Source organism: Nanorana parkeri, unplaced genomic scaffold (assembly GCF_000935625.1).
Source record: "Nanorana parkeri isolate BGI_ZX_2015 unplaced genomic scaffold, ASM93562v1 scaffold506, whole genome shotgun sequence".
NCBI classification, from domain to species: Eukaryota; Metazoa; Chordata; class Amphibia; order Anura; family Dicroglossidae; genus Nanorana; species Nanorana parkeri.
This window is the reverse complement of record NW_017306774.1, coordinates 249458-275081: the sequence shown is the minus strand read 5'-3', so window position 1 is coordinate 275081 and position 25624 is coordinate 249458. Positions and strand designations below refer to the sequence as shown.

At 43.7% G+C, this 25624-nt stretch overlaps 1 protein-coding gene across 1 annotated transcript; it reads right to left on the bottom strand.

Moving 5' to 3' along the window:
* Positions 1-12390: 12390 nt before the first annotated feature.
* LOC108790840 (CMP-N-acetylneuraminate-beta-galactosamide-alpha-2,3-sialyltransferase 4-like) lies at positions 12391-24526 on the bottom strand. The gene is made up of 8 exons (XM_018561193.1): positions 24474-24526; positions 22521-22618; positions 19397-19460; positions 18945-19040; positions 17384-17573; positions 13880-14020; positions 13455-13595; positions 12391-12548 (listed from the first exon to the last, which is right to left on the bottom strand). The coding sequence occupies exons 1-8, from the start codon at positions 24521-24523 to the stop codon at positions 12462-12464; spliced, it is 867 nt and encodes a 288-aa protein (XP_018416695.1). The 5' UTR covers positions 24524-24526; the 3' UTR covers positions 12391-12461.
* Positions 24527-25624: the final 1098 nt, after the last annotated feature.

The window sequence follows — 25624 nt, the reverse complement described above, 5'->3', positions numbered from 1 at the left end:
CTAGTATCGGCGCTGACAGGATGTGTGGAGGCAGACTCCCCTAGCCCGTGCTGGGTTCGGTCCCCGCTCACACGCTCACTTGATGGGGCCCGCCTGGTACAGGGCAGCTGCCTGTACACCCCTATCGGCAGGCCTGGTCACGGGCCCCAGGACCGGCCTTAGGCCTTTAGGTTCCCTGTGCGAGAAAGCTTTACAGCGCCCCTCAGTGATCACACCGCTCAGTGGCCACACCCTTTAGTGGCCACCTCCCCCCCGTAACCACACCCATTTACCCCAATATCTGCACCATTTAAAGACTCCTATTTTGTTAAGCCGCAAAGAAACATATTAAAAAGTATGCTAAAAATAAAACTTTTATTTAAAGGTATTAAACTTGTCGGCGCAATATAAGAATTCTTATCAAATAAAACAACAGAAGGTAAACAATAAATGTCAAACTACAATAGAGTCTATACAAATAAAGTGTCAGGATGTCATGCCGACCCTTTTTTCAAGTCAGTATATCTAGAAAAGTAAAAATAGAAAACAGAACACAAAACCTAGACTACATGTAAAATGAATGAATTACTATAGGTCCGAATATACGAAAAATGTATTCAGGCGCATAATAATTTGTTTGAGAATGTGCGGCGGCCATGTTGGCCATGGTGTTCTGTGAATGCGTGCCACCATCTTGGAGGTGGGGAGCATGACGTTACATGACGCCATGCATGCGTGGCGTCAGGTGATGTCACACGCCGATATTGGCCGCACCATGTTGGTGTATACCTAGATATACACCAAGATGGCGGCGCCCAACAAGTGAGGTGTTATATGATGTCATGCGCCCTGCTTCCAGAACACGCCTATGGCTGAATCCAAAATAGCATAAAAATTTGTTTTGCACATGTCTAATAAAATGTGTGTGTGAGGGGGAGGAACAGGGGGCGGGGGGCAGTTTTCACTTTTTAAAAATAATTTTTTATTATTTTTTTTAAATATTTTTTTTAATTATTATTATTTTTTTTTTTTAACTGTTGGAGGGGCTACGGGGAAATATTAGGGGTCCAAACAGACCCCTGACATTTCCCTTTTAAAATAGAAAAGAAATTGAGGACACCAAATCCTCAATTTCTTTTTCAGCAGCCTCAGCACTCAATGAATGGGAAACACTCAGTACAGAGGCTTCCCATTCATTCAGAAACTGCTGATAGTAAATATTTTACTATTTACTATCAGCAGTTTCTGAATGGGGAGGAGCCTCTGTAGTGAGTTCTCCCCATTGAGGAAATTTTGAATGAACACGAAGTGATGTAAATCACAGCCTGTTCATTCATAACTGGGGACACATAGTACTATGCGTCCCCAGTTTTTTACAAACACTGGAGTGACGATCGCTCCAGTGTTTGTCCTTCTCACAACGAGGACCGGTAAATATCCCCGCTCTGCCACGCACAGAGCCGCTGTCATTCTGAAACTGGCAGGATGACAGCGGCTCCGATCTCCTCCCCACTCGGCCATCCTGACAGCAGGCAGCGCTCCCTCCTGTCGGGGAGGACGGGGACGAGGGATCGCTGTCATGTCGGATGGCCAGCGGTGAGGAGGAGAGAAGCCGCCCCGAGGACGAGCTGTGTCGGCCGCCTGGTGCCTTGATTGCCATGGCGCCCTGTGCGGCCACACAGCTCTGACTTATTACTGTCCTAAGCACTGCGGGTACCCTGGCAACTACTTCCACTGCCACCATCTGATCAGGTGTAAGTAATATAGTGTAGGCACATTTTTCCTGTTTGGCCGTTATAGTCTTACCTCTTATTTAAACATTTATAGGATTTACTGTACATGTTGCAGTTATTACTGATATCTAGTAGTTAGTATTGCATAACAGCATGTATGTTGAAGGACTTGTTTTTTAGTTTTTGGCTGAAACACCCACATACAGAAAAGCAAACAAGTACACATCTTGAAATAGACAAAAACAACGGTGCCATCCATCAAGAGGTAATAGAATTGCATAGGAATATACAATATACATCCATTGCATTGTAAAAAACAAGCATTCAAAGGTGCCATTTCCAGCAGGTCACTAAGCGCATATAGTACCCCGCGTCTACCACGGGACCCGAGGAGACAGCACTCATCCAACAGGACCACCACACACCACACCCCACCTTCTAAGACCAGTACCTTCTGTCACATCACTTTACAAAAGAAAAGAATAGCCAGTGGGGTAGTGGAGGCCCAACATATGTACGTTATCTCCCAGGACTGAAAGGAAAGAGAGAAAAAAAATATAAGAAACAGGTAGAAGGGAGGTAAGCATGGAAACCAGAAGAGGCAAGGAGCAGCTACAGTTGGAACCCCATATCTCACCCTACGTCCCTCTCCCGGCAGCGTCGCCAGATGCTGCAGTTGGCACAAATGTCTGAGAATATGCGGGGAACAAAGTGTAAGCAGACCAAGGCATCCATGTGGACTGGAATTTCTCTTCAGAGTTGTGTAGGGAGGCTGTCAGTTCCTCCATGCAATTTCCTCCACAATTGGAAACCACATATGCAGTGTAGCGGGCTTGTCCTGTCTCGACAACAACGGTTTACAGGATCTCGCCGCGTTGATCAAGTGGATCGTCATGGACTGCTTGTATCGCTGGATGGAGGAAGAGACCATATGTAAAAGAAAAACTGCTGGGTCATCTGACAACAGGGAAAGTACCAGCTGGTTGATCACAGGGCGTACAGATTCCCAAAGGTCTCAGAACCGAACAATGTCAAAAAATATGTGCCATAGTTCCTGTGGCCATGCCACACCTCCAGCAGGTAGGGGCGATAGATCTGTCCATTTTATGGAGAACAGAGGGGACTCTGTACCAGCGCGGCAGGATTTTGTAACCCTGCTCCTGGTACTTACTCGCCATGGAGGACTCCCAGGTGGGCTATGCAGGGTCTATGGTGGGCTGTGCGGAATCTCAGTTCAGCTGTGCAAGCTCTATGATAGGCTGTGCGGGCTCTATAATAGGCTGTGCGGGCTATATGGTGGGCTGTGCAGGTTCTTACTAAGGATCCTGGATGGTCTTACCATTATTAAGAAAACCTATATAGAGTACTCATTTCTTTCCAATCAAGAAGTCAAACATTTTTGTAAAAAAGATGAAAATAAACGGAAAGGGATCAAACGTGTTTTGCAAATACGTATTTGCTGTGCTCACTGCTGCCAGACTGAGATGAGACAGGAGAATTATCATAGATAACATCAGGTGGATGGTTTATGTTGTGCTTTTGTATATTTAAGTTCACTGGCAGTGAACACAGCAACATTGTCTTTTGAATAGAGACCTATCATTCCAAAAAGTTAATGGCAGAGAAACGTATCAACTCATCCATCTGTATGTAGCTTACAACTATGTGGAAAGTATGACTCAACTTAAAGGAGAACTATGGGGTTAGGGCTTTTCCCCATACTTCTCCCTAGGGTAACAGGAGGACACAAACTAGCGTCCTCCCGTCACCCTAAGCTCAGTATACCGCGAGCTACAGCTAGTGGTATACTAAGACGCCGCAGCTGAAGCGGATGCCGACAATTATGTCTGGATCCGCCCAGCTGTGTGAGTGACAGCTGCCTCTGCCTATCTAGAGGCAGAGCCAGCTGTACCCTCCCCCATCCGTTCCGCCAGTCAGCGCTGGAGGATCGGAGCGGGGAGGGGGGAAATCCAGTCCCTCCCCTGTCACGGCAGAGAGCCGTGACAGGATCGAGAGGTGAGCGAACGCCGGTATGTGTTCTCTCACCTCCCGATCTACTGAGCCGACCTGTGACAGTCTCATTGTCACAGGTTGGCTAGAACTATGAGGTGAGTGAAAACCCCCCCCCCCCTCATAGTTCTCCTTTAAGATGTAAAATAATATATGCAGTTCCAGCCTACTAATCATGACAACCAGAATAAATAGTTATTGTTTCACACACCTGCACACAGGCCAACAATTTAGCAGACAATCATTTCTGTGGTTTACCCATTATATAAAAATTTTTTAAATAAATCCCCCTAATTATCTTCCATTTTATTAATGTGCCACTGAAGACGATTCTTTTTTTTTTAGTTTTGGATGGAGTGGCAAAGGATTAGAATGCCTGTCAAGTTTTGAATTGCTGTCTTTATCCCCATATGGGAGATTCACCCTCTCTATTTGTCCTGGTGAATGTTACCACTGAAAGTGAAAGAAAATCCAAAATTTTGGTTTGTCACCAAAGCAGGAATAGATGGAAGATCTTCCAATGGGGACACTGGTTCTGGTGACCCTACTGACCACCAGGGATATCCCTCTGAAGAGATTTAATCTCACTTCCTGTTGTAACTATCAAACAGAAAGGGAAGGGAAATCTCCCCAATGAGCAAAACAAGTTATAACCCTCCTTTACTCTATCCAAAACTTCAGTTGTACTTTAAATTTTATTACATGTTCCCGAATCCACTGAAAGAACATGCAGTGGATGCTATACACAGCACACTTAAAGGAGCTGTAAAGTCCCAGCATACCCTGTCCTGTTATAAAAGCTTTGTGATAGGAATACATACTAGAGTTATTTTTGATAATGCAATCATAGCTGAGTTAGAAAGTCCCTTTCATGCAGGTAGTGCTGCCATCTGTCTGTCCATCACTTCCAACAACTTCCTGTATTCCCAGAGTGCTTTGCATCTTTTCCTGCTGCTTGATGTGATGCAATCTCCATTTCTCAACACTACATATCCCATAATGCATTGCTTCCTGCAAGCAGTGATAATGTTACATTGTTCAGACGTTAAGTTGTAGTTTAGAAGGCAGGCTCTGAGAGAGAGGTGTGTAATGCCTTGGGAGAGGGCCGAATACCCTCTATGGATCGCAACTGTGGAATGGAGAGGGTTAAAGGAACGGGAATCAGATTAGCAGCTCCTCCCTGGATTGCCCAGTTTTGTATGTTTAGGCGTTTAGGAGGCTGCAGTACATCACGCCCCGTATACACAGTAGGGAATGGGAAACTACCCGCACAAGTATGGTTATAGCAAGGCAGTAATACACGACTGGTTAGAGTATACAACCACAGGTGATGGCAATGCACGTTTTCAGCGTTAGACACAACAGGAATAAGTTCTCTGTTTGTACACGTATCGTAATAAGGAAGCAAATGCATAGGCTCAGACTCAAACACAGCAGGCAAAGTTAAACACAGCAGCCAGTTGTACTCAGGTTGTTCAGGTATAATGAGACAGATGAGAGCAATCCAATGGTTTCAGATAGGTTTAGGTATATTTAACAGCTGAGAGCAATGCACAGATTCAGATACACGGATATGCATAGGAGACCTGGGGCTATGGGTTGCCTAGCCCAGGTTACTTGCGGTTAAGGTGGTGGTTGCAGTCTTCAAAGGACGAACTGAGTCCGGTGAGGTTGAGGCGAGGGAACGCTGGGTTGATCAGCGTCCTTCCACGATCAACGGAAAGACGCCGATCAATTACCGTGACTCGGCTTTATGCCGAGGGCTGCGTCTTGGAGGGGCGGAGCTCCCCGGCGCGCCTGCGCCCGACCTAGACGGCCCTGAGGGGTGAGATGCGGGAAGACCGCGGCGCACCTGCGCGAAGCGACAACGGAGAGCACCACCAGACGTCACCGCGTTCTGACGGCGAGCTGGGGCTACCGATCCTCGTTGCGCCTGGGCATGACCGCGACGGCCACCCGCACCTGGTCCCTGCAGTGCTCGTCTTTTACAAGGTGGCACCAGGAAGTGCATATATACAGGGCTGAGTGAAATTGGGTCAGTGCATTGACGAACCTCAAATTGGCATCTTCAATAAGTCAATTTACTAAGATCAATATGGTTAGTATGAGTGGAATAGAACTTCAGTAGACATTTAATCCAGAAATACGTATTTATTTTTGGTTTTTGACCATAAATACACTTAAAGTGACATTAAACCCTCAGATTTTTTAACATAAAACAATACTGTAAGGTGCGCCTTACTGTAATCCATGGTTGTTTCCCTTCTCTTTGCTGCTCTTCCTTTTAAATCTGTATCTCTTCTCATGCTGGGCAGAACTTCTGTTTTGCAGCAGACTGCCTTGTCTCTGGAATGGCTACATGGTGTCTGTGTGTACGTTTGCAATTGCAAAGGGAAGTTCTCCCCCAGCATGAGAAGACATGAGGATTTAAAAGAAAAAAAAGAGCAGCAAAGAGAAGGGAAACAAGCATGGATTACAGTAAGGCGCACATTACAGTATTGGTTTATGTTAACAAATCTGAGGGTTTAATGTCACTTCAAATACTTGTTTCCAAAATCTGCTTATGGGAAAAATTGTTGTGTGCACTTACAGAAATACTTTTGTAACAGAAATTATCTGAAGGGTTGAATGGCCTCATTCAAGGTGTCTATCACACGCAGGGCTGAGTTCATATGCGAAAAACCAACATGCATGAGGATGAGGACATATGAAAATAGCTGAGTGTCAGGCGGCCTCATCTGAGTTCTAATACTTCCAAGCACCTAAGAGATTATAAAATCTTGCTCATTGTCCTACGTGCTATGTGCTGCAGGCATTTTATGTATAGAGACTTTGATTCTGGATTCCCTCTTTAGAGTTAAAAGAAATGTAAATGGAGCTCACTCTAATACCGTGTTTCCCCGAAAGTAAGACCTACCCCGAAAGTAAGACCTAGCGCTATCTTCGGGGATTTCTGTAATATAAGACCTTCCCCCGAAAATAAAACCTAGTTCGGTGGTAGGTCTTATATTACAGAAATCCGCTAGGTCTTACTTTCGGGGTAGCGGCACATAAACTGAATTTTGAATCTAAAGACCGGCCGCAGCTCCCGCCCACAGGCCCGCCCACACCCCAGCCGGCCGCAGCTTCCGCCCCGCCCAGACGCAGCTCCCGCCTACACGCCTGACGGCCGCAGCTCCCGCACGCACGCACGATGGAAGCGGAATATCATCCGCCGGGAACCGGGACCGGCAACAGCACGCCGCCTTCCGGGACCTCGTCCGGTCCTCCCCCAGCCAGGTAAGACATCCCCCGAAAATAAGACCTAGTATCTTATTTCGTGCAAAAAAAAAATAAGACACTGTCTTATTTTCGGGGAAACACGGTATGTGCAATAGGTAAAAGCCTGAGGTCTTGCTGAAAAAAAAATACATAAGCTCAGTCCTTTAGGATTATTTCTGCATATATAACTCTGTAACAACTTTACAAGAAGACTGAACATTTGGAGGAATTGCTAAATAATGGTGGGTGAGATGTGATATATTATGGACAATCTTTGTACTGTGAGCAGTAGGGAGCCCTGTCAGTTAAGAACTATGGTCAAACCTTTTATATCATTAGTTCTCTTTTTGGTCACAGGAGGGCATTTACTAGTGTTCTCCTGTTTCCCAAAACTCAGCATATTGCTGGCTATTGCCTGCTATTTGCTAATAGCACAGGGCTGCGCTTAAGCCGGGAAATATCCTGACAACATTGTTGGTATCCACCCCGCTACCTGATTGACAGCTTCTCTAGAGCCAGAGTCAGCTGTGCTCGCCCCCTCCCCTGTCTGTCCCTCCAGTCAGTGCTAGAGGAACAGACAGGGAAGGGGGGAATCCTTTTGGGGGAGGACAGCCATCCAGATCTCTCGCAGCAGCCTGCTTGTTCCCCCTGCCCCACCTCCCTGCTGTGGTTTTTGGGGTCCCCTGCTCTTCCCAGGGACCATGGCAAATGACTTCAGGATGCAGAGTGGGGAGCAGACCGGAGAACGTCTGAAGACAGGAGTGCTATACTAACAGTGCTTCCTCTCTCAGCTGTCACAAGCTGGGCTGCACGGCAGATCCAGCTCAATGCTGTGCTTGATCTTCTGTATTGGAAGGCAGGCACCGTAAAGAGAACCTGTCACCTCCAATTGCTATCACATAGGGGCTTGTTTGTGAGTGTTGCACTCGCTAACATGCACAATGTGCATTAAAGGGTAAGTTCACTTTCCCAAGTAATTTAGGAAAATGGAATTACCCAATCAAATCTGGACCCCTCTCCTCCCACCAAGGCTATACATACCTTTCGGCAAATGGTCCTTCCCCTCTGACGGTGCAGGTGTAATATCCATATCCCGTACTGCGCAGCCCTGCACTATGGATTTTGAATTTTGCTTGCAAATTGCGAGCACCGGTTGGTTAGGTTGGCGTGCTGACCAATGAGAAGCGCTTCTTAGCACGGTTAAATACAGTTTTGGTTGAAATAATTATTTTGTGTTACAACAAGTAGATGGTCATGAGGGACATGTAGATTGGGCCCCCACTTTAGTCCTTGGACAAGTATTTGTTTTTTTTTTTATTTCTACACCCCTGTGGCTCCTAACTTTTGAAGTGTTCCCTAATTATTGCCAATGGAGCTGGCTCCTAAAAAATCCTGGGGAGATTCTGGATTGTGCAGACTGCTTTCTGAATTCCACATTAATTGTCGACCCCTGATTTATTATACTATATTTACATTTATTTATGGCTGCGTTGTGTTGTCTGTTCATACAGAACAGCAGTGGCTTTATGCTTGGAGGGATATACTACTAGAATTGGCAGTGGGATTAGAACTGACTGAAGGAGGATCTAGGTGTATTCTACGCCTCTATCCATACAAACCTATATGTATTTGCGCCCTTGTGTATGAGCCAATAGAAAGACCAAAGTACTTTGTACAAATGCACTAGAACAATACAGGTGAAACTCGAATAATTAGAATATCGTGCAAAAGTAATGGCAGTAAGTGCTGCAAAAGGGGCCCAAACCAAGTACTGAGTACATATGCATGCTTGTACTTTTCAGAGGTCCGATATTGTTCTATGTACAATCCTTGTTTTATTGATTGCATGTAATAATCTACTTTTTTGAGGTTGTGGATTTGGGGTTCTTGGGGTTTTCATGAGCTGTAAGCCATAATCATCACAATGATGACAAATCACGGCTTGAACTATCTTGCTTTGCATGTAATGAGTCTCTCTCATATATTAGTTTCACCTTTTAAGTTGCATTAATGAAATAAATGAACTTTGCACGATATTCTAATTATTCGAGTTCCACCTGTATAATAAATAAACTGATATTCGTAATGAAAAGACATCAACCTGAGATTTAAAACTTAAATATTAATATTATCTCAAACCATTCTAATTCCCATTTAGTTGCATCAAACTTTATAAACAGCTGATAACATCTGAGCGTGAGGTTCCTTCTCTGCTGTGAGAGCTTGTCATCAGCTTGTGCCATTAAAAAATTCATACCTCCAACTTATAAAGTGTAGTTTTTATACAAAAATCATATATGAAAAACAATCCTACATTTTCTCCATAGGCTTTCTTTAGTTATCAAGCAGTCACTGAGTTGCCATTACCTTACCTGCTGTTCTTTCAACAAGCGTATTTCTGCTTGCTTGTATACCCAGAACCCGAAAAATCCATTCAAGTAAATATTCCATGTGAATCATACCCCGGACAAATGACATCTTGGACAAAACGACCCATTCAACTCAAGAATGTATTATTTATATAGAGAGATAACCCAGTTCTTCACTTGCAGACAAAATCTTTTCCTGGGTCGACTTGTGTGGGATGAAGGTGTAACCTGGAGTGAATGTTCAACCCAACCAGTTGTCCTTTATTTATATACCTGAGAACGTGAATCAATCGTCACTAAACAGGAAAACATTTGCAAGAAAAGCCATCGGTATTCCTGCAATGTATCACCTGACCGTGTACACTGATCTCTGTGCAAGATAATTCAGTATGTATCTTCTCTTCAGTCTCTGTTTACATTTTGTCATCACCGAGTCATTAGATTTATTGAGATTGGGCAGCACAGTGGCTTAGGAGGTTAGTACATCTGCCTTGCAGCATTCGTGGTCCCCGGTTTGAATCCCAACCAGGACACATCTGCACGGAGTTTGCATGTTCTGTCCCTGTGCTTGCATAGTGTAAAGGCATGTTGGAAGGTTAATTGCCCCTGTATGAGTGTGCAATAGAGACCTGAGAGTGTAAGCTCCATGAGGGCAGAACAGGTTCGCTTCAAAGCATTTCAAAACCTTTTTACACTGAAAGCTTTGTATTTATTTCCAAGTTAAGGGGAACCCGTGCATTTAAAAATTACATCTGTAGCTCAAGGTGTATTATTATAAGTAAATATAATACAAAAATAATTGTCCATGCACTTTTTTTTGTTTGTCAAAGTTTTTATTATTTGGTTTTATAATTACAGCAGTTAATGTAAAATACAACAACAGTTTAAGAACAAAAAGAGGGGGGAGAAAAGATGAAGGGAATGGGGGGAGTGAAGAGCAATGGTTAAAATGTATCTAAAGCCAAAACATTTTTTTTTTGATAGTGTAGAAACTGGTTAAAACACCTGTCTCTGCTCCACCGGTGAGAATCGACTTCCTGTCCCATAAACATAACAGGAAGAGAGAGGGGAACTCTTTAAAAAATAAGAGAAATCCCCTCTTGATAGCTGTCACCAAAGCTATAACGGTAGAATTTGCCCACTGCTGTAAGTCAGTTCTCGGTGCTAAATTGAAGTTGAAGGGAAGGTCATTCAGATGGCGGAGGGTGACAATATTAGCCTACCATCCTTCTAAAACTCCTTAAATATAATCAACAGCCTCCCATATTTTATGTGTAAACAGAATGGACTCTAGCAATTGAACAGTGTCTAGCTGTTCACTGACTACTAATAGGATTGTTAAAGAGGAACTTTGGCCATATGTTTAAAATGACAACAGATACACCTTTAGAAATGTTCAGTAATGACAATCTACAAACAGATACTTCTAGATAATTGTCGGCTTTGTATTCTTTGCATACCTTGTTTTTCATTTCCTTCCCATTTTCTGACAGTGGCCATTTTTACTAAGGGCAGTTTAATAGACTCCCTTTACTTCCTGGAACTCTGGCACACGTGACTAGGACATGTGACAATGCACATCATCTAAGGGGAGGAAAATGCCTTTCCCTGAGATCACGACAGATTACTGATGAGATTTCCGAGCAATGATCTGCTGATGTAACCTTCCCAGGATGCAACGCTTGGGCACTTTACATCACTAATTCACAAGAGGACCAGGAAGTAGAAAACAATGATTGTATGTGAAATAAAAAATATGTTTGTTTAACTTATGAATGTAAGATGATTTCATATCAGCATGCAGAGCTGCATGTGATGGGATTTTTAGTGAAAGGGGGTAAAGGTCCACTTTAACGGGGCTGCTTGGTCACTGGCCACCCCTGCGAGCATTAGCATCACAATGCAGCTTTTTTCATTTTAATTTGTTTTTAAGGGAAAACTCTGAGCCTCCAGACAAAACTGCCCGCGGTTAGATCAGGGAATGTGTTATTTATGTGGAGAAATTCTCCAGTTCCTGTTCACTTGCAGCTTAGCATTCTACTGGAACATCTTTCTTCTCAAGAAATCTTACAAATGTTTGTTTGCCTGTTGAAGCTGGGAGTGAATTTTTGGATAAACCAGTTTTGCTTCGTTATAAATTCCTGAGAACATAAATAAATAATCAACTAACGTATAAAAGAAAAAGGCAGCAGCGATCATATACAATACCTACTGTACAAGATAAACCAGTTCTTATCCTTTCTTCAACTCTCTTTTCACATTTTCTCATTACTGACCGTATGTTTAATAATAAATATCAAGCCAAACCCTGTTTGGATATCTGTTTTTGTGTCTTTCCTTTTTTTTTTAAATTGAGCAGCCTAAGGCTGATAACATTTTGTATATAATACAGGGTTCTCATTGTTCAGATTTTGTCCTTCCATGTGCACCTCTGTGCGGCACTGGGGAGGACTGCTCTGGAGGTGGAATACACAAGCTACGTATTTTCCAACCAATCAGACTTGGCCGGTCCTTGTGTCCTTGTTGATTGGGTGCTGCATATTGCTCTCCTGACACGACTTCCGTGCTTGATTGCCTTTCCATTTATGAAATAAGGGTGAATATAATCAATCATCTGTGATCTATTGCTCTACATTGGTATGCACCCGACTGGATCTTCTCATGATATACAGTTCCTGTCCCCTTGAAGAAGCCCAGTAGGCTGAAACATGTCGGAGCTATATTGAATGAATTAACAAATCATGTTGTATAAATTAATCATGTGATGTCAATACTATATATGGAATAATTATATGATCATGTTTTACAAAATGGAATTTTAATTATTTAAAAATCATGTTATACTATAAATTAATTTTTGAAATGTTATACTTCAATAAGAGAGCTTTTAGCATTTTTTGAAAGCCTGGCATACCCTTTGGTGGAACTCATTTATTTCAATAGCTACCATGTGCACCTCTTGTTGAAATCTTCACAGGTAATAGCCATTTAGAAGTAATCTCTTGTTATAGTCTTTGAAGTTCTGTTCACTGGTTCTGGGCGCTGTTCAGTCTAGCACCGTGTGTGAAGATATGGATGTAGTAATCCCTGATCTTCCAGGCGACAGTCTTCAGAAGTAGGTCAGGTTCTGAATGACGTTATGCTGAAGAAGCTTTCTTATTATCATTGCTTCCAGGGGTACCTTATGTGATGCACTCTGAAACACAAGAATACTTTTAATATCTATACACAGTGATTTATGAAAACCTGACCACAGAAAGGAGTAGATGAGCAGCTTTGTGGTATCATCAGTGAGGAAGGGGCGTATTTTGGAGATGTTACGAAGGTGAAGGCGGCAGGATTTGGATAGTGATTGGATGTGGGGCAGATAGGTTTGGTCCGAGTCAAGGATGACACCTAGCTCCTTGGCTTGGGGGGAAGGAGTGATAGTTGTGTTATCAATCTCAATGGAAAAGTTGGGGGAAGGTGCATGAAGGGGGGGGAAGAATCATTCTGAGCTCAGTTTTTGAAATATTGGAAGTGTTGTGACATCCAGACTGATATGTCAGTTAGTAAATTAGTGACGCGCAAGGACACTGAGGAGGTGAGTTGTAGAGTGGAGAGATATAGTTCAGTGCCATCGGCATAGAGATGATATTGGAAGCCATGTGAGGTGATCAACTGACCCAGCGAGGAGGTGCAGATATAGAAGAGAAGGGGTCCAAGGACAGAGCCTTGGGGGACCCCTACAGAAAGCTCTTCCGTTAAACTGTTGAATGAGTTCACCCCATGGCAGGAAGGGTTAATGCTGTAAAGTGGGTAGAAGTATAGGAACAGATTATAGGAAAAACAACTCTACTTTCACTTTAACAACATTGTTAGTTCACCTTCATCAATCTGATCTTTCAGGCCTAAAATGTGGAATATAACAAGGGTGCAAAAATGGAAAAAAGGGCCTCAGTCATGAAGGGGTTAATTGAGGCTAACAGACTAATGTGAACCCTCCAAATGTAAAACCTTATTTTATATTTTCTTTTAATAATATATATACCACAAAGTTTCAAAAAGATGCCGGTTTTTGTTTTAATGTTTTGTGCCTATAGCATAATGGACAGAAACTTACTATCATTTTCTTCATAATGCTCTTGTCATAGTAGTGGTTGGGGAGCGAATCATTTATCTTTGGATAGCCGAAGCCTGCAATGTGGACCATGTCACAGAAGTGAATAGCAAAAGAGATTGCCATGAAGCCGATGGTTGGTCTCTGGAAGGGAAGCACAAAACATTAGATAGAATGTTCTCTCATAGTCTCAATGTATGACTAGTGAATTTACATCTAACTATAGACGCATCTCTTACATAAAACAGCCAGAAGACATGGGAATGTGCTCGTTTGTGATGATATAATCAGGTCATCTCATGATGTCCATCATCATTAAAATTGTAAGCCTGTGACACAGACGATGGTGTACCAATACGAGTGTGTGTGACTTTTATTTTAATTTGTACATCAATCTTTATAAACCTAACATTTTTCTACCTACATACCACACTCATCTTGCGTATTGTCAGAACATATTGCATCAGCTTCGTGGCAGCAAATTCCATAAAATAGGGATTTAGGATCCGGATGTTCTGAGACTTCACTTTCCATATTAAGGGAGGTTTCTTCCAGAAGCCCTTTTTTACCTATGAAATTAACCCAGAGTTACAAAACGTTTCAATATTCCTGTTAGGCAATATCATATTTCCAAAACATATTCAGCATCTAGTGTCTTTTGCCTGTGTTGTGCTATTCAGTACTGTACTATGTCAGTGTCCTCCCTTTGTATTTCAGTCCTGACTTTGGTGTTCATCGGCAGGTTTTAGGAAAATTCACTAATGGCTACTATAGATGTAGCTTCTTTATATACCAGCATACCCCATCACAAAGGTTTGGAAGCAATTAATTGGGCATTTTATAATTACAGTGATCGTAAACTGAAACAGAAAATTTTTATTCTAGAATGCATCGATTTTGCTATGAATAAAAAATGTTTCTGGTATCAGGGTAACTAATATCTGCAAGAAAGAGGGGTAGCAATGGGGGCAAAGTTTGCCCCGAGCATGGCTAACCTATACATGGCAAATTGGGAAGAAGAATATATTTTTACTAATCCTAGAGGGCCCATTAAGTTATGGAAGCGTTTCATTGACGATATAATCATTGTTTGGGAGGGTACTCTGTCATCTTTGGAAGTGTTTTTAAATTCTTTAAATATTAATTATTATAACCTGGAATTTACACATACCATTAATGCGGCTGCGATACAATTTCTAGAACTGGAAATTATTAGGGGAATGGGTGGTCTACCAAAACTTATTTTAAGCCTACAGACAAAAATTGTTACATCCCAACTCAAAGCTTTCATCATTCCCAGTGGCTGAGAGGAATTCCTAAAGAGCAGCTTGTGCGTATCAGGCGAAATTGCACCAAATTAGATGACTTTTATTCACAATCCCAAGTCCTTATTGACAGATTCATAGAGAAGGGATACAATGAAAACAAACTCTATAAGATAAGAAAGAATGTTCTAGATCAGGGGTGCCCACAAGGTCGATCGCGATCTACCAGTCGATCGCGTAGCGATCACTGGTAGATCGCCATGTCCTCTCCTCCCGCCGCTTCTCTGGATCCCCGCTGCTCTCCCCAGCGGGGATCCGAGAAGAAGTGAAGGAACCGGCGGCGGGGGAGGGCGGAGGACGGAGCCGCTGTCACTAACTAATGCAGAGCAGTGAGGAGAGAGAGAGACGCTCGGCCAGCATCTGACAGCCGGTGCCTCTCCCCTCACTGCTCGTCCGTTCTGTCACAGCGGCTCCGCCCCCCCGCAGCTCGTGGTATCCCACCGCTGCGTCTGCCCGGAAGAGCAGGGGAGATCCAGAGGAGAAGTTGCAGCCCCCCTGTGCGTGGACGAGCGGCAGAGGATCGGTACATGACACTAGTATGTACCAATCCTCTGTGCAGGACAAACACTGGAGCGATCGGCTGATCACTCCAGTGTTTGTAAATAACTGGGGACACATAGTATTATGTGTCCCCAGTTATAAATGAATGAACAGGAGGTGATTTACATCACCTCCTCTTCATTCATAAGTTTCTCAATGGGGAGAAGCACTCTGTACAGAGGCTCCTCCCCATTCAGAAACAGCTTGATAGTAAAATATTTTTTGAATGAATGGGAAGCGTCTGTACTTTCCATTCATTTAGAATAGAGGCTGCAGAAAAAGAGATTGAGGACTTTGTGTCCTCAATTTCTTTTTCTATTTTAAAAGGGAAATATCAGGGGGCTTTTTAGACCCCTAATATTTCCCCGAAGCCCCCCCAAGAGTAAAAAAAAAAAAAAATTATGAAAATTTAAAATAAATAAAAATAAATAATGAAAATAAAATAAAAAATAGTAAAAAATAAATTTAAAAAACTTTGTTTTTTTTCCTTGCCTCAGGCGCAAAAGGAGCTGGCTACGGCTATGCTCCCGTGGTGCTCGTGCGGCTGCCGGCTGAATGTGTCAGACGCTGCAGATGGAAAGGTGCAGGACACCCCATGTGCAACGTCGGCCACACGAGCACCACGGGAGGACAGGACGCCTGGACCTGTAATGTACTGGAATGCACTGCAATGTAAGCAGGCCGACTCCCTGCGTTCCGGTGCGGGAGGGGGTGTGGAGCTGTATTGAAGTCAATGGCATCGCCCACAGTGCGATCGCCCTCACTCTGAACGCAGGCACATTAGTGCCTGCATTCCGGTCCAGTGCGATCTGCAAAAATAGTGCTCGCAGCATTTTTGCGGATCGCACTGGACTGGAACACAGGCACTAATGCAGGCGATCGCACTGTGGGCGAGGGGCCTGCCTGCGCAGCCTACGCCCCCTCCCGCCCCTGAATGCAGCTGTTTTTTCGTTGGTAGATCTCAATGAGCTCGTCATTTGAAAAGTAGATCTCCAGACGAAAAATAGTGGGCGCCCCTGTTCTAGATGTAATTAGGAGTTCCTTGCTTAAACCAAGTGTGAAAAAAATCTGACTCCTTTCCCATATCATTTGTCACTAATTATTCAGCCGAACATTAAGAAGTAGAGTCCATTAGTGGGAAACATTGGAATACTAGGCCCTTTGCTTCCTTCCAAACCTAAAGTTATTTACAGGAGGGCACCCATCTTGAGAGATAAATTATATGATAATTATAGAAAAATGTTATTGATCCCAAACAAACCACCACCTTTTTTGAGGGTGTAGGTTTTTATACCTGCAAAAGATTTATGAGCTGTAGAACTACAGGACTTAGGAGTAAGATAAGCTCTTTTAAATCACAAACAAATGGTAAAGAATATAAAATATTTTTTTTTATCTCATGCCATAGTCGTTATGTCACTTACCTTTTGGAATGCCTGTGTGGTCTGCAATATGTGGGAAGAATCACTAGGGAACTAAAAAAGAGATTGGAAGAACATAATAATATAAAAAAAGTTTTTTTACTAAACATAGTTTATCTAGACATTTAAGCAGAGTGAACCTTTCTGTGAGAAAATGTTTCTCTCCCGGGCGGCCGGGAGCCTATTAGCGTCCGGGGGGGGGGAATGACAGATGCGTTCCTGGTTACCAGGTAACCAGAAACAACATCTGTCATTACACACTGAGAACACGGAGAGGCCGCTCTCAGTGTGTAATGACAGCGTCCCTGGTTAGCTGGTAACCAGGAACGCTGATCTCTCTGCAAGTGGCCGGAGCCAGCCAGAAACAGGCTGTCGGCTGGCCAATGGCCGGCCATTTGGCCAGCTTCGGCTTTCAGCGCGGCTCAGTGGAGCCGAGGCATATGCCTTCGGCTCGTCTGAGCCGCTCGGCCAACTTCGGGAGCTGTTTATAGCAGTTAAAGTTTGGATATCATTTGAAATCTTGTATATGCTGCATTGCAGTCCATGTAGAGAATGGCTTTTGTTGTAGCGAATGATAAACGTTTCTGTATATGTTCATTCAAGGAGGGATATACCACAGAAAGTACATATCACAGCACTTACGCACCATTGTCTCATTGTTTAGGACTGTTTTTAGCCACTGGATGTCCAGATTCTTGAATGGCACCAGCACCAATAGCGTATCTGGATTGTTGTCTAACACTGGGTCAAAAAAAGCAGATTCTGGGTAAAACAAGCGTAAAGTTGTCTTGCTTCCAACGTCTTCCTCGTATTTGTGGACGGGGGCATTGTTCAGCCTGTAGAGGATTGTAACAGAGATGAAATACAGTTTCAGCATATGCAAGCCTCCTGTCCTCTTCTCAACACAGTGTCTTCCCTGCTCTGCGAATACAGGTGAAGTCTTTTTTTCTCTGTAAGGGATAGCTATGAAGGTTTTGGGTTGGTTCATTTTATATATGTGTTTACTGATTTACATCACATCTTTGTTTTAAAAATAACTGTTTATTACAGGGTGCTTCATTGACATACTGGTGCTACAGAGATATTTGGTCATACTAAAGAGAGCACCCGGCAGAAGCTGTTTACTTTCAGACTTTCACGGAATTGCACACCACTGTCAATCGCACTATTGTTGCCATTATTTTCTAATGGCACCTCAGTCGTGCCAGGCAAATCGCGCTGTTCTTCTGCCGCTATATGGCCCGTGCAACCCTGTTAAAAATCAATGGGACCGTGTGGCAACCGCTGTGTGCAGCCGTACACGATCGCGCGGTCACAGGAGGCACGCCCTGGGATCGCCAATATGTGTACCTAGCCTCAAATCGCTCCAAGCTTGCTCCCGGGATGAACTACAATCTCAATACAAATTAGTAAACTAAATGTGAGATTGTAGTCTATCCCGGGAGCAAGCACCAGGGATCATGGGGAACAAAAGTAGCCCCCCTTCAGAAGGAAGGACAGTGCCAGCACCAATTCAGAGACGATGTACTGGCCCTTAATGAATATGCTAATGTACGGCAATCTCAGACGATAACATTATGTGAGTGTGGGAGGGGAGAATATCTACTGATCCCATGTCTCTTAACAAGCAAAAAAGGAAACAGGATTTTTGTAATTACCATAAAATTGATTGCAGTTCATTGGGTGGAGAGATTTCCTCTTACTTCCTATTGTGTTTATAGAACAGGAAGTGAAGGAAAATCTCCCAAATGGGAAAAAAAATCTGACTGCTGGTTTTTTACCATTCCTACTACATCCAAAAAAACGGAAAGGTTTTGGCTTTAGTAATAATTTAATGAACCATATGAAAAGATTTTATGTTTTCCTCACCTGATCACTATGTCATATTTATCAATAATGTCACCCAGAGAGCTGTTCTTCATGCGATATCCACTCCCAATCACAACGCAACGCCTACACGGCAACCTGTTGGGTAGAGGAAAGAAATCACATCACTGTGCTGCCGTAGAGACACGGGGGCCCTATTTATCAAAGTGTCTCAGACTGTCTACATCAGAGTTTCTACAATTCTCTTCAGTCACAGCGCCCATTAAAAGTATGCAGAATCTCGAGGCACCTCAGTCTAAAATGTAAACAAAACATGTGTTTTCCCCTAAAATCTATACAGACCCTTATCTGAGTTATGAGTCTGGTATTTGTTTCTTCACCTGATCACTATGTCATATTTATCAATAATGTCACCCAGAGAGCTGTTCTTCATGCGATATCCACTCCCAATCACAACGCAACGCCTACACGGCAACCTGTTGGGTAGAGGAAAGAAATCACATCACTGTGCTGCCGTAGAGACACGGGGGCCCTATTTATCAAAGTGTCTCAGACTGTCTACATCAGAGTTTCTACAATTCTCTTCAGTCACAGCGCCCATTAAAAGTATGCAGAATCTCGAGGCACCTCAGTCTAAAATGTAAACAAAACATGTGTTTTCCCCTAAAATCTATACAGACCCTTATCTGAGTTATGAGTCTCGTATAGATTTTAGGGGGGGGGGGCCACACGCGAAAAAAGGAAAGGAAAAAACACTTCTTCACAGCGGAGTCCTCCTCATTAACATTAGAAGTCCCCTTCCCAGCATTTTATTAAAATAAAGATACAATACCTTTTAATCTCATGTGGAATGCTGAAATCATTTGCAACACCCAGCACCTGCGATAATATATCCTCTGAAATAAATTAAAGTAGTTATCGAGCTGATTTTGTATATGTACCGTAACAAGGAGACTCCACTGTAGTCCAGGTAAATCAAGTAAAATGCAGGGCAAACACAAAATATGAGCCCTCACTCTGCTCTCTCAGCAGTGTGTCCCAGCGGTCCTAGGGTCACCGACCTTCCTGACCGCTCCCAGCCTCCCCCGGCTGTTCCTTGTAAGTCAAGCACGCACCCGAGTCTGCGTGTGTCCGTGTGTTTCACACACACAACTCCAACACTCCCCTCTGAGTGCTGAGCTGGCTTCCTAATGAGGCTGCTCTCAGCCACCTGATCAGCCCAGGCTGGTCATTGGCAACACCTGGCCCCAGGACTGGAGATCTCATCCCACCCAGAGCTCTAAGGCTGGGTTCACACCTAGGCGTATCAAATATGCGCATTTGTCGCGCGTTTCGTGTCACGCGTTTGTCGTGCGATTTGCGGTTAAAAAACGTGCAACAAATGCGCGTTTCCCGAGCGCTACTTGGCTGTATCCCAATGGAAACTCGTGACAAAAACGCCCCAAAGAAGCTCCTGTACTTCTTTGGGCGTAGGACGTTTTGTAGCGCGTTCATACGGCCTGTAATACGCCCAGGTGTGAACCATACCCATAGGAAATAATGGGATTTCGGTGTTTGAGTGTTTTGCAGAGCATTACACTGCCACAGTACATTTATAATATTGTGGTTAAACCATGTATATAATTAAAGTGTATCTAAACCCAAAAACTAAAATATATCTTGTAGCTTACCAGTTCTTATATGTGGTGGCTGCATTAGTTTTCTTTTTTCAGGGCTCTGTTCCTTTATTTTCACCTCTTAATCCGGTGAATAGCTAATGTCCTGTCAAATATATTCACTCTCCCAGTATATTACTGGAGGAAGCAGGGTCATGTCATTAATGCTGAGCCTGTGATTTTTATCAGGCTGAGCTTTACTGAGTATGGTATGGACACTCCGGCCTCAGAGCCTCCCCTCACTGTGCCTCCATAAGTACCTCCTCAGTCGGCCTTATTGGCAAGCATGTCCCTGGTAGGGAGCCATGCATGCCTCCCCACCTAGGCCGGACTTTAAACATGTCTGCCTTTGCTAATTTGCATTGCATGCTGTATCATGGGATCAGTAGTAACAAATTAGATAAGTCATCAACATTTCTGCAAGATAAAAAAAAAAATGTCATACTTGCTTGAAATGTTCTTAGCCTGAGAAAAGAAAACAAATCTAATAGTCAGTGTAAACAGACAAAATCGAGGACATTGGGAAGACTTTATTTCCTGTTCTAGAGGTATAACCGGAATTGAATAGAAATCTCTGCAACGGTAGAGGAATTCCCTTCTTAGGTGTCACAGGAACAGGTGTCCCCTTTGGAAGATTTTCATCTAACCTCTTATATTGGCGACAACTCTAAAATGTTGGATTTCCCTTCACTTTCTGTCTCCAGGGGAGAGGGACAATTATGGAGGATGAATTCCCATAGCGGGGACACTGGCAACAGTATAACAGGGGTACTAATCCTTCCTGTTTCTATCCAAAACTACAAAAACATTTTAGCTATACCACAGCTGGACAAATCCCAGGAGCCAGGTACTCAATGTTCCTTAAAATGACATCTGGCTCCTAACGTTTGAGATTTTCTCTAGTTGTTGCCAATGGAGCTCCTAAAATATTCATGCTGGCCCCTGGATTGCACAGACCGGCTCCTGACTTCCATATTAATTAGTCCACCCGGGGCTATACATATAGTCAGGGTCGTATTTACTCTCTCTGCTGTTCCCCAATTCGCCCCCCTCACTGCCAACCCCCCTAAAATGTGCTACACATTTCAAGAATTTTTGCAACCCCAATAGCATTAAAACTGCATTCCAGTTCTTTCCTACTATCCGAGTGTTAATTTGGAGGGTCTGTCTGCTAAAGTCACATGATCAGTCAGTTTTAATAGCAACTTGGAAAGCAGTACCCAAAAAGTGTACAAAATACCATATACTGTATATGTGGGGCAGCATGGAGGTGGGCCTTAGGAAGCGCAGTCAATGGCACACACCCGGTATTTTGACTGTCCTGTCACCAAGAGTTCACAGTCACATAACAACATTAAAGTGACATTAAAGGCAGATCCCCTCCACCCCAATGCTGCTGTAAGGACTTACCTTATGTGGTGCCTCTTGATCCAAACAGCTTCTTTTTCCACAGTCCCTCCAGCGCTGGTGCCGGTCTTTGATGCAGCGATGACTCCGTCTTCTGTGTCCCACGGAGTCTGTCTGGCGCGCGCGCGTTCCCGGCTGCGTCCATTGAGTTTCAGTGTTGCTCTCCTCTCCCCTCCGGTGATCTGGACTGCGCATGCGCCTGCCCACACTTCCTCCTTCACAGCGTTTGTGAGCCGGGACTTCTGCAGCCGGGAGCGAGCGGTGCTGACACAGGTAATTTAGTTGGTACTTGCCAACTTTTTTTTTTTTTTAATGTTGGGGTATATATCTATCACTCGCTAGCAGTAGATATATGGCAATATATCCTTACTACTGCATGGAAACATCAGCATCTTTTACATGCAGGGTTAAAGCCTTTAGTCACTGAGGAGCTGCCAGTGATACACATGGATTTATTTCATAGGCAGCCACTGGCTTACTGACAGCTTGTCAGTCTATTAAATAGATCCCATTAAATCTCTATCACCTCTGTGGTCATTAAAGGCTTTACCGCTGCATGTAAAAGATGCTGATGTTTCCATGCAGCGTTAGAGCAAGGAGTGGAGTCTCAAACTCAATTCAATTGGGGGCCACTGGACAAATTATCTTCTCCCTTGGTGGCTGCTTTCCAAATTGTGTTTATTTAAAATTTTGTGTTTTCCTGCAGAGGAACTCTCTAATCTGGCATTTACTTTGAGGCCCCTGGAGGAGCCCCTCTACTCCCTGCTCCCCCGAGGCCATGGCCTCCGTGATCTTGTGGGGAATCCGGCCCTGTATATACTTTAATTATACACAACGTCCAATGATTGTCCCTACATTTATATTAAACATTTTTATTATTTTAAACCATCTTACCGCTGCCATTTGTGCCAAATGGAAAGGGAAATTGGGACTCTCTTGTCACCCAGAAATAATCGCTGAGCTCCAGAAAAAAAGAATGGTCTCTGGAATAACTGAAACACAATAGCGGAATATTTTATAGGAATGTTTCCCTAAATGTAACAAGTTCTATTACTATATAAAGAATGGGCGGCCACCAGGCAGAAATGGAGGATATATCACGCAGAGTCCGACCTCTATGGGGAAAAGGACCGTATTCAGGGGGATCTATTGCTGGTGTGCGGCTTCTGTTAAGTCCGGACTGGGGTGTCCAAAGACGGAAGCGCCACAACCTCGTTTAGACAGGTGGTTGAGAGTGATGTTCAGGGGTGGCAGACTTGATGAAGCCTTCCTCTTCTTCAATTGGTGGTAGCGTTATGGACCAAGGAATAGTGGATGAAAAGGAACAACACAGGTGGTGAGGTTGGAGGAAAAACACAAGCCAATGAGGTCTTCTGTCACTCACCGTTAGGTTAGTAGAAATGCGTGGTCAACGACGGAGGTGTGGTGCACCGTCAGCAGCCATACACCACACCTCCATCGTTGACCACGCGTCTCTACGGCTTCATCACGTCTGCCACCCCTGAACATCGCTCTCAACCACCTGTCTAAACGAGTACCCACCCTACCACAGGTGAGTTGAACACCACCCTCCCCTAACCTTCTCTACACTTTTATTGTGCTAGGTTGTGGCGCTTCCGTCTCCAATTTCTGTGATTGTAGATCACTGCATATCTCTCTGGCATTGTTTATAGCACCTGTATAGGGTACACCATTTTTATTATTTTTTTTAACGTGCCCAACATCAATGCTTCTATTTCTAAGATCAGCTAAAATCTTCAACACCTCCAATTTCTTTTCACCAATTGTGTCTTTATGGGCTCAATCTTTTTATTTAATAGAGTAAAAACAAATACACGTGCTTTTAATCCCTTTGTATGTTTATCTTGTCATGCATAGGGTGGAGGCAGGGTCTCTTTAAAATGCAGCAACATTGATAAAATCAGGGCCATCTTTAATATTGATTGGACCCTTGGCAAACATTTTCTTAGGCCCCAACCACCACACCCCACCCCGTCCGGCCCCGCACCATGCCTGGTGGTGTAGCAGTAGCTCAGTCCGGATGTCACATCTCACTCTCCTGATTGATGTGTGTCAGGTGACAGAAGCCACCCTCGTGTGACATTCCTCTCCTGCAGAGCAGATAGGTGGAGACGTCAGAGGGAGATAGAGTGATGACAATCGCATAGTAAACAGAACGATAACACGTGTATATTTTTTGTGGGCTCAAGGGGCAGCTGCTTTGGGCCCCACAAAAATGACTGGGCCTGGGGCACCTGGCGCTTTTTCCCCACGTCAAAGACAGCCCTGGATCAAATGATCAATGTGTAGGTACTCATTTTTTTGCATTGAAGCTTGCAGAGCACCCATGATCAGTGCATCTCAGCTGCAGTGCGCAGGCTCTTGCAATGATTTCCCCCAGCCTCCGGCCCATAACTGCTGGAGGACGTGTGGCTTAAACTACAGAGCGGGGAGAGGGAGGAAGGATTTCCGGCGTGGTTTGCAGAATCCCACATGTGTAGTTTTTATACGGAGCAGAATGTAGTTGTGTGAGCGGATATACGCACATTCACACTAAATTTTACATGGTTACACATTTCTGACAGAAGAAGCAAATCTGCAATTCAGATTAAGGGGGAGGGTTGGATTTTGGGGATGGTGCATGCAATCGTGCATTAGGTTACAGCCTAAATTTGGGTGTAATATGAAACATGGTCTGAAACATGGACTCGGCCAACTCTTCTCGACTGTATCCAAAGAAATTAGCTTTTTGCAAGTTAATAAAATGTTGCCTTAATGTAAAACAATACAATCTTATTGCTAGATCCAACATATTGACATTGCTTGTGGTCAGTGACAGGTACTCACTTCCTTATGACAAGTGCAGCATTGGAAGCAACTTGCCCTGGGATGCACATCGGCCGGCTATTCTGATGTACACTGCAAAAGAAAAATGCACTGTCCTTATTCTCCTGCCTTGCACTGTATTCGTATTTTAATTTTTCCATATTGTACAACCCCAATTCCAAAAAAGTTGGGACTCTGTGTTAAAATCTACATAAAAACAGATTGCAATGATTTGTAAATCTTATAAACCCAGATTTCATTCACAATAGAAAAGAGAAAACATATCAAATGTCTAAACTGAAAAAATGGACCATTTTAACAAAAAAAAGGGTAATTTTGAAATTATTGGCATCAACACATCTCAGACAAGTTGGGACAGGGACATGTTTACCACGGTGCAGCCTCCCCTCTTCTTCTAACAACACTCTGTAAACGTCTGGGAACTGAGGAGACCGGTTGCTGGAGTTTTGGGAGAGGAAGGTTGTCCTATTCTTGCCTGATATAGGATTCTAACTGCTCAACACTCCTGGGTCTTCTTTGTCGTGTTTTCCCTTTCAAGATGTGCCAAATATTTTCAATTGGTGAAAGGTCTGGACTGCAGGCAGTCCAGTTAAGCACCCGGATGTTGTTGTCATAGATGCAGTATGCGGTTTAGCATTGTGCTGCTGAAATTAGAAAAGCCTTCCCTGAAAAAGACGAAGTCTGGATGGGAGAGTATGCTGCTCTAAAGCCTGGATATATCTTTCAGCATTGATGGTGCCTTTCCAGACGTGCAAGCTGCCCATTATATACACACTAATGCACCCCCATACTTTTAGAGATGCAGGCTTTTGAACTGAGTGCTGATAGGAAGCCGGAAGGTCCCTCTCCTCTTTAGTCCGGAGTACACGGTGCCCATGGTTGCCAAAAAGAATGTCAAATTTGTATTCATCTAACCACAGAACAGTTTTCCACTTAGTGACAGACCATTTTAAAATGAGCTTTGGCCCAGAGAAGATGGCGGCGTTTCTGGATCATGTTCAGATACGGCTTCTTCTTTACATGATAGCGCTTTAACTGGCATTTTTGGATGGCACGGCGAGCTGTGTTCACAGACAGTGATTTTTGGAAGTATTGCTGAGCCCGTGCAGTGATGTCCATCACAGAATCAGGTCTGTTTTTAATGCAGTGCT

Excerpts from the sequence above, each read along its gene's own strand:
- LOC108790840 (XM_018561193.1), bottom strand. The coding sequence starts at position 24,523 with ATGTGCATCCCAGGGCAAGTTGCTTCCAATGCTGCACTTGTCATAAGG. Across the intron at positions 22,619-24,473 it reads GCTGCACTTGTCATAAGGAA|TTATTCCAGAGACCATTCTT; the intron begins GTGAGTACCTGT and ends ATTGTGTTTCAG. Across the intron at positions 19,461-22,520 it reads ATTTGGCACAAATGGCAGCG|AGGATATATTATCGCAGGTG; the intron begins GTAAGATGGTTT and ends AATTTATTTCAG.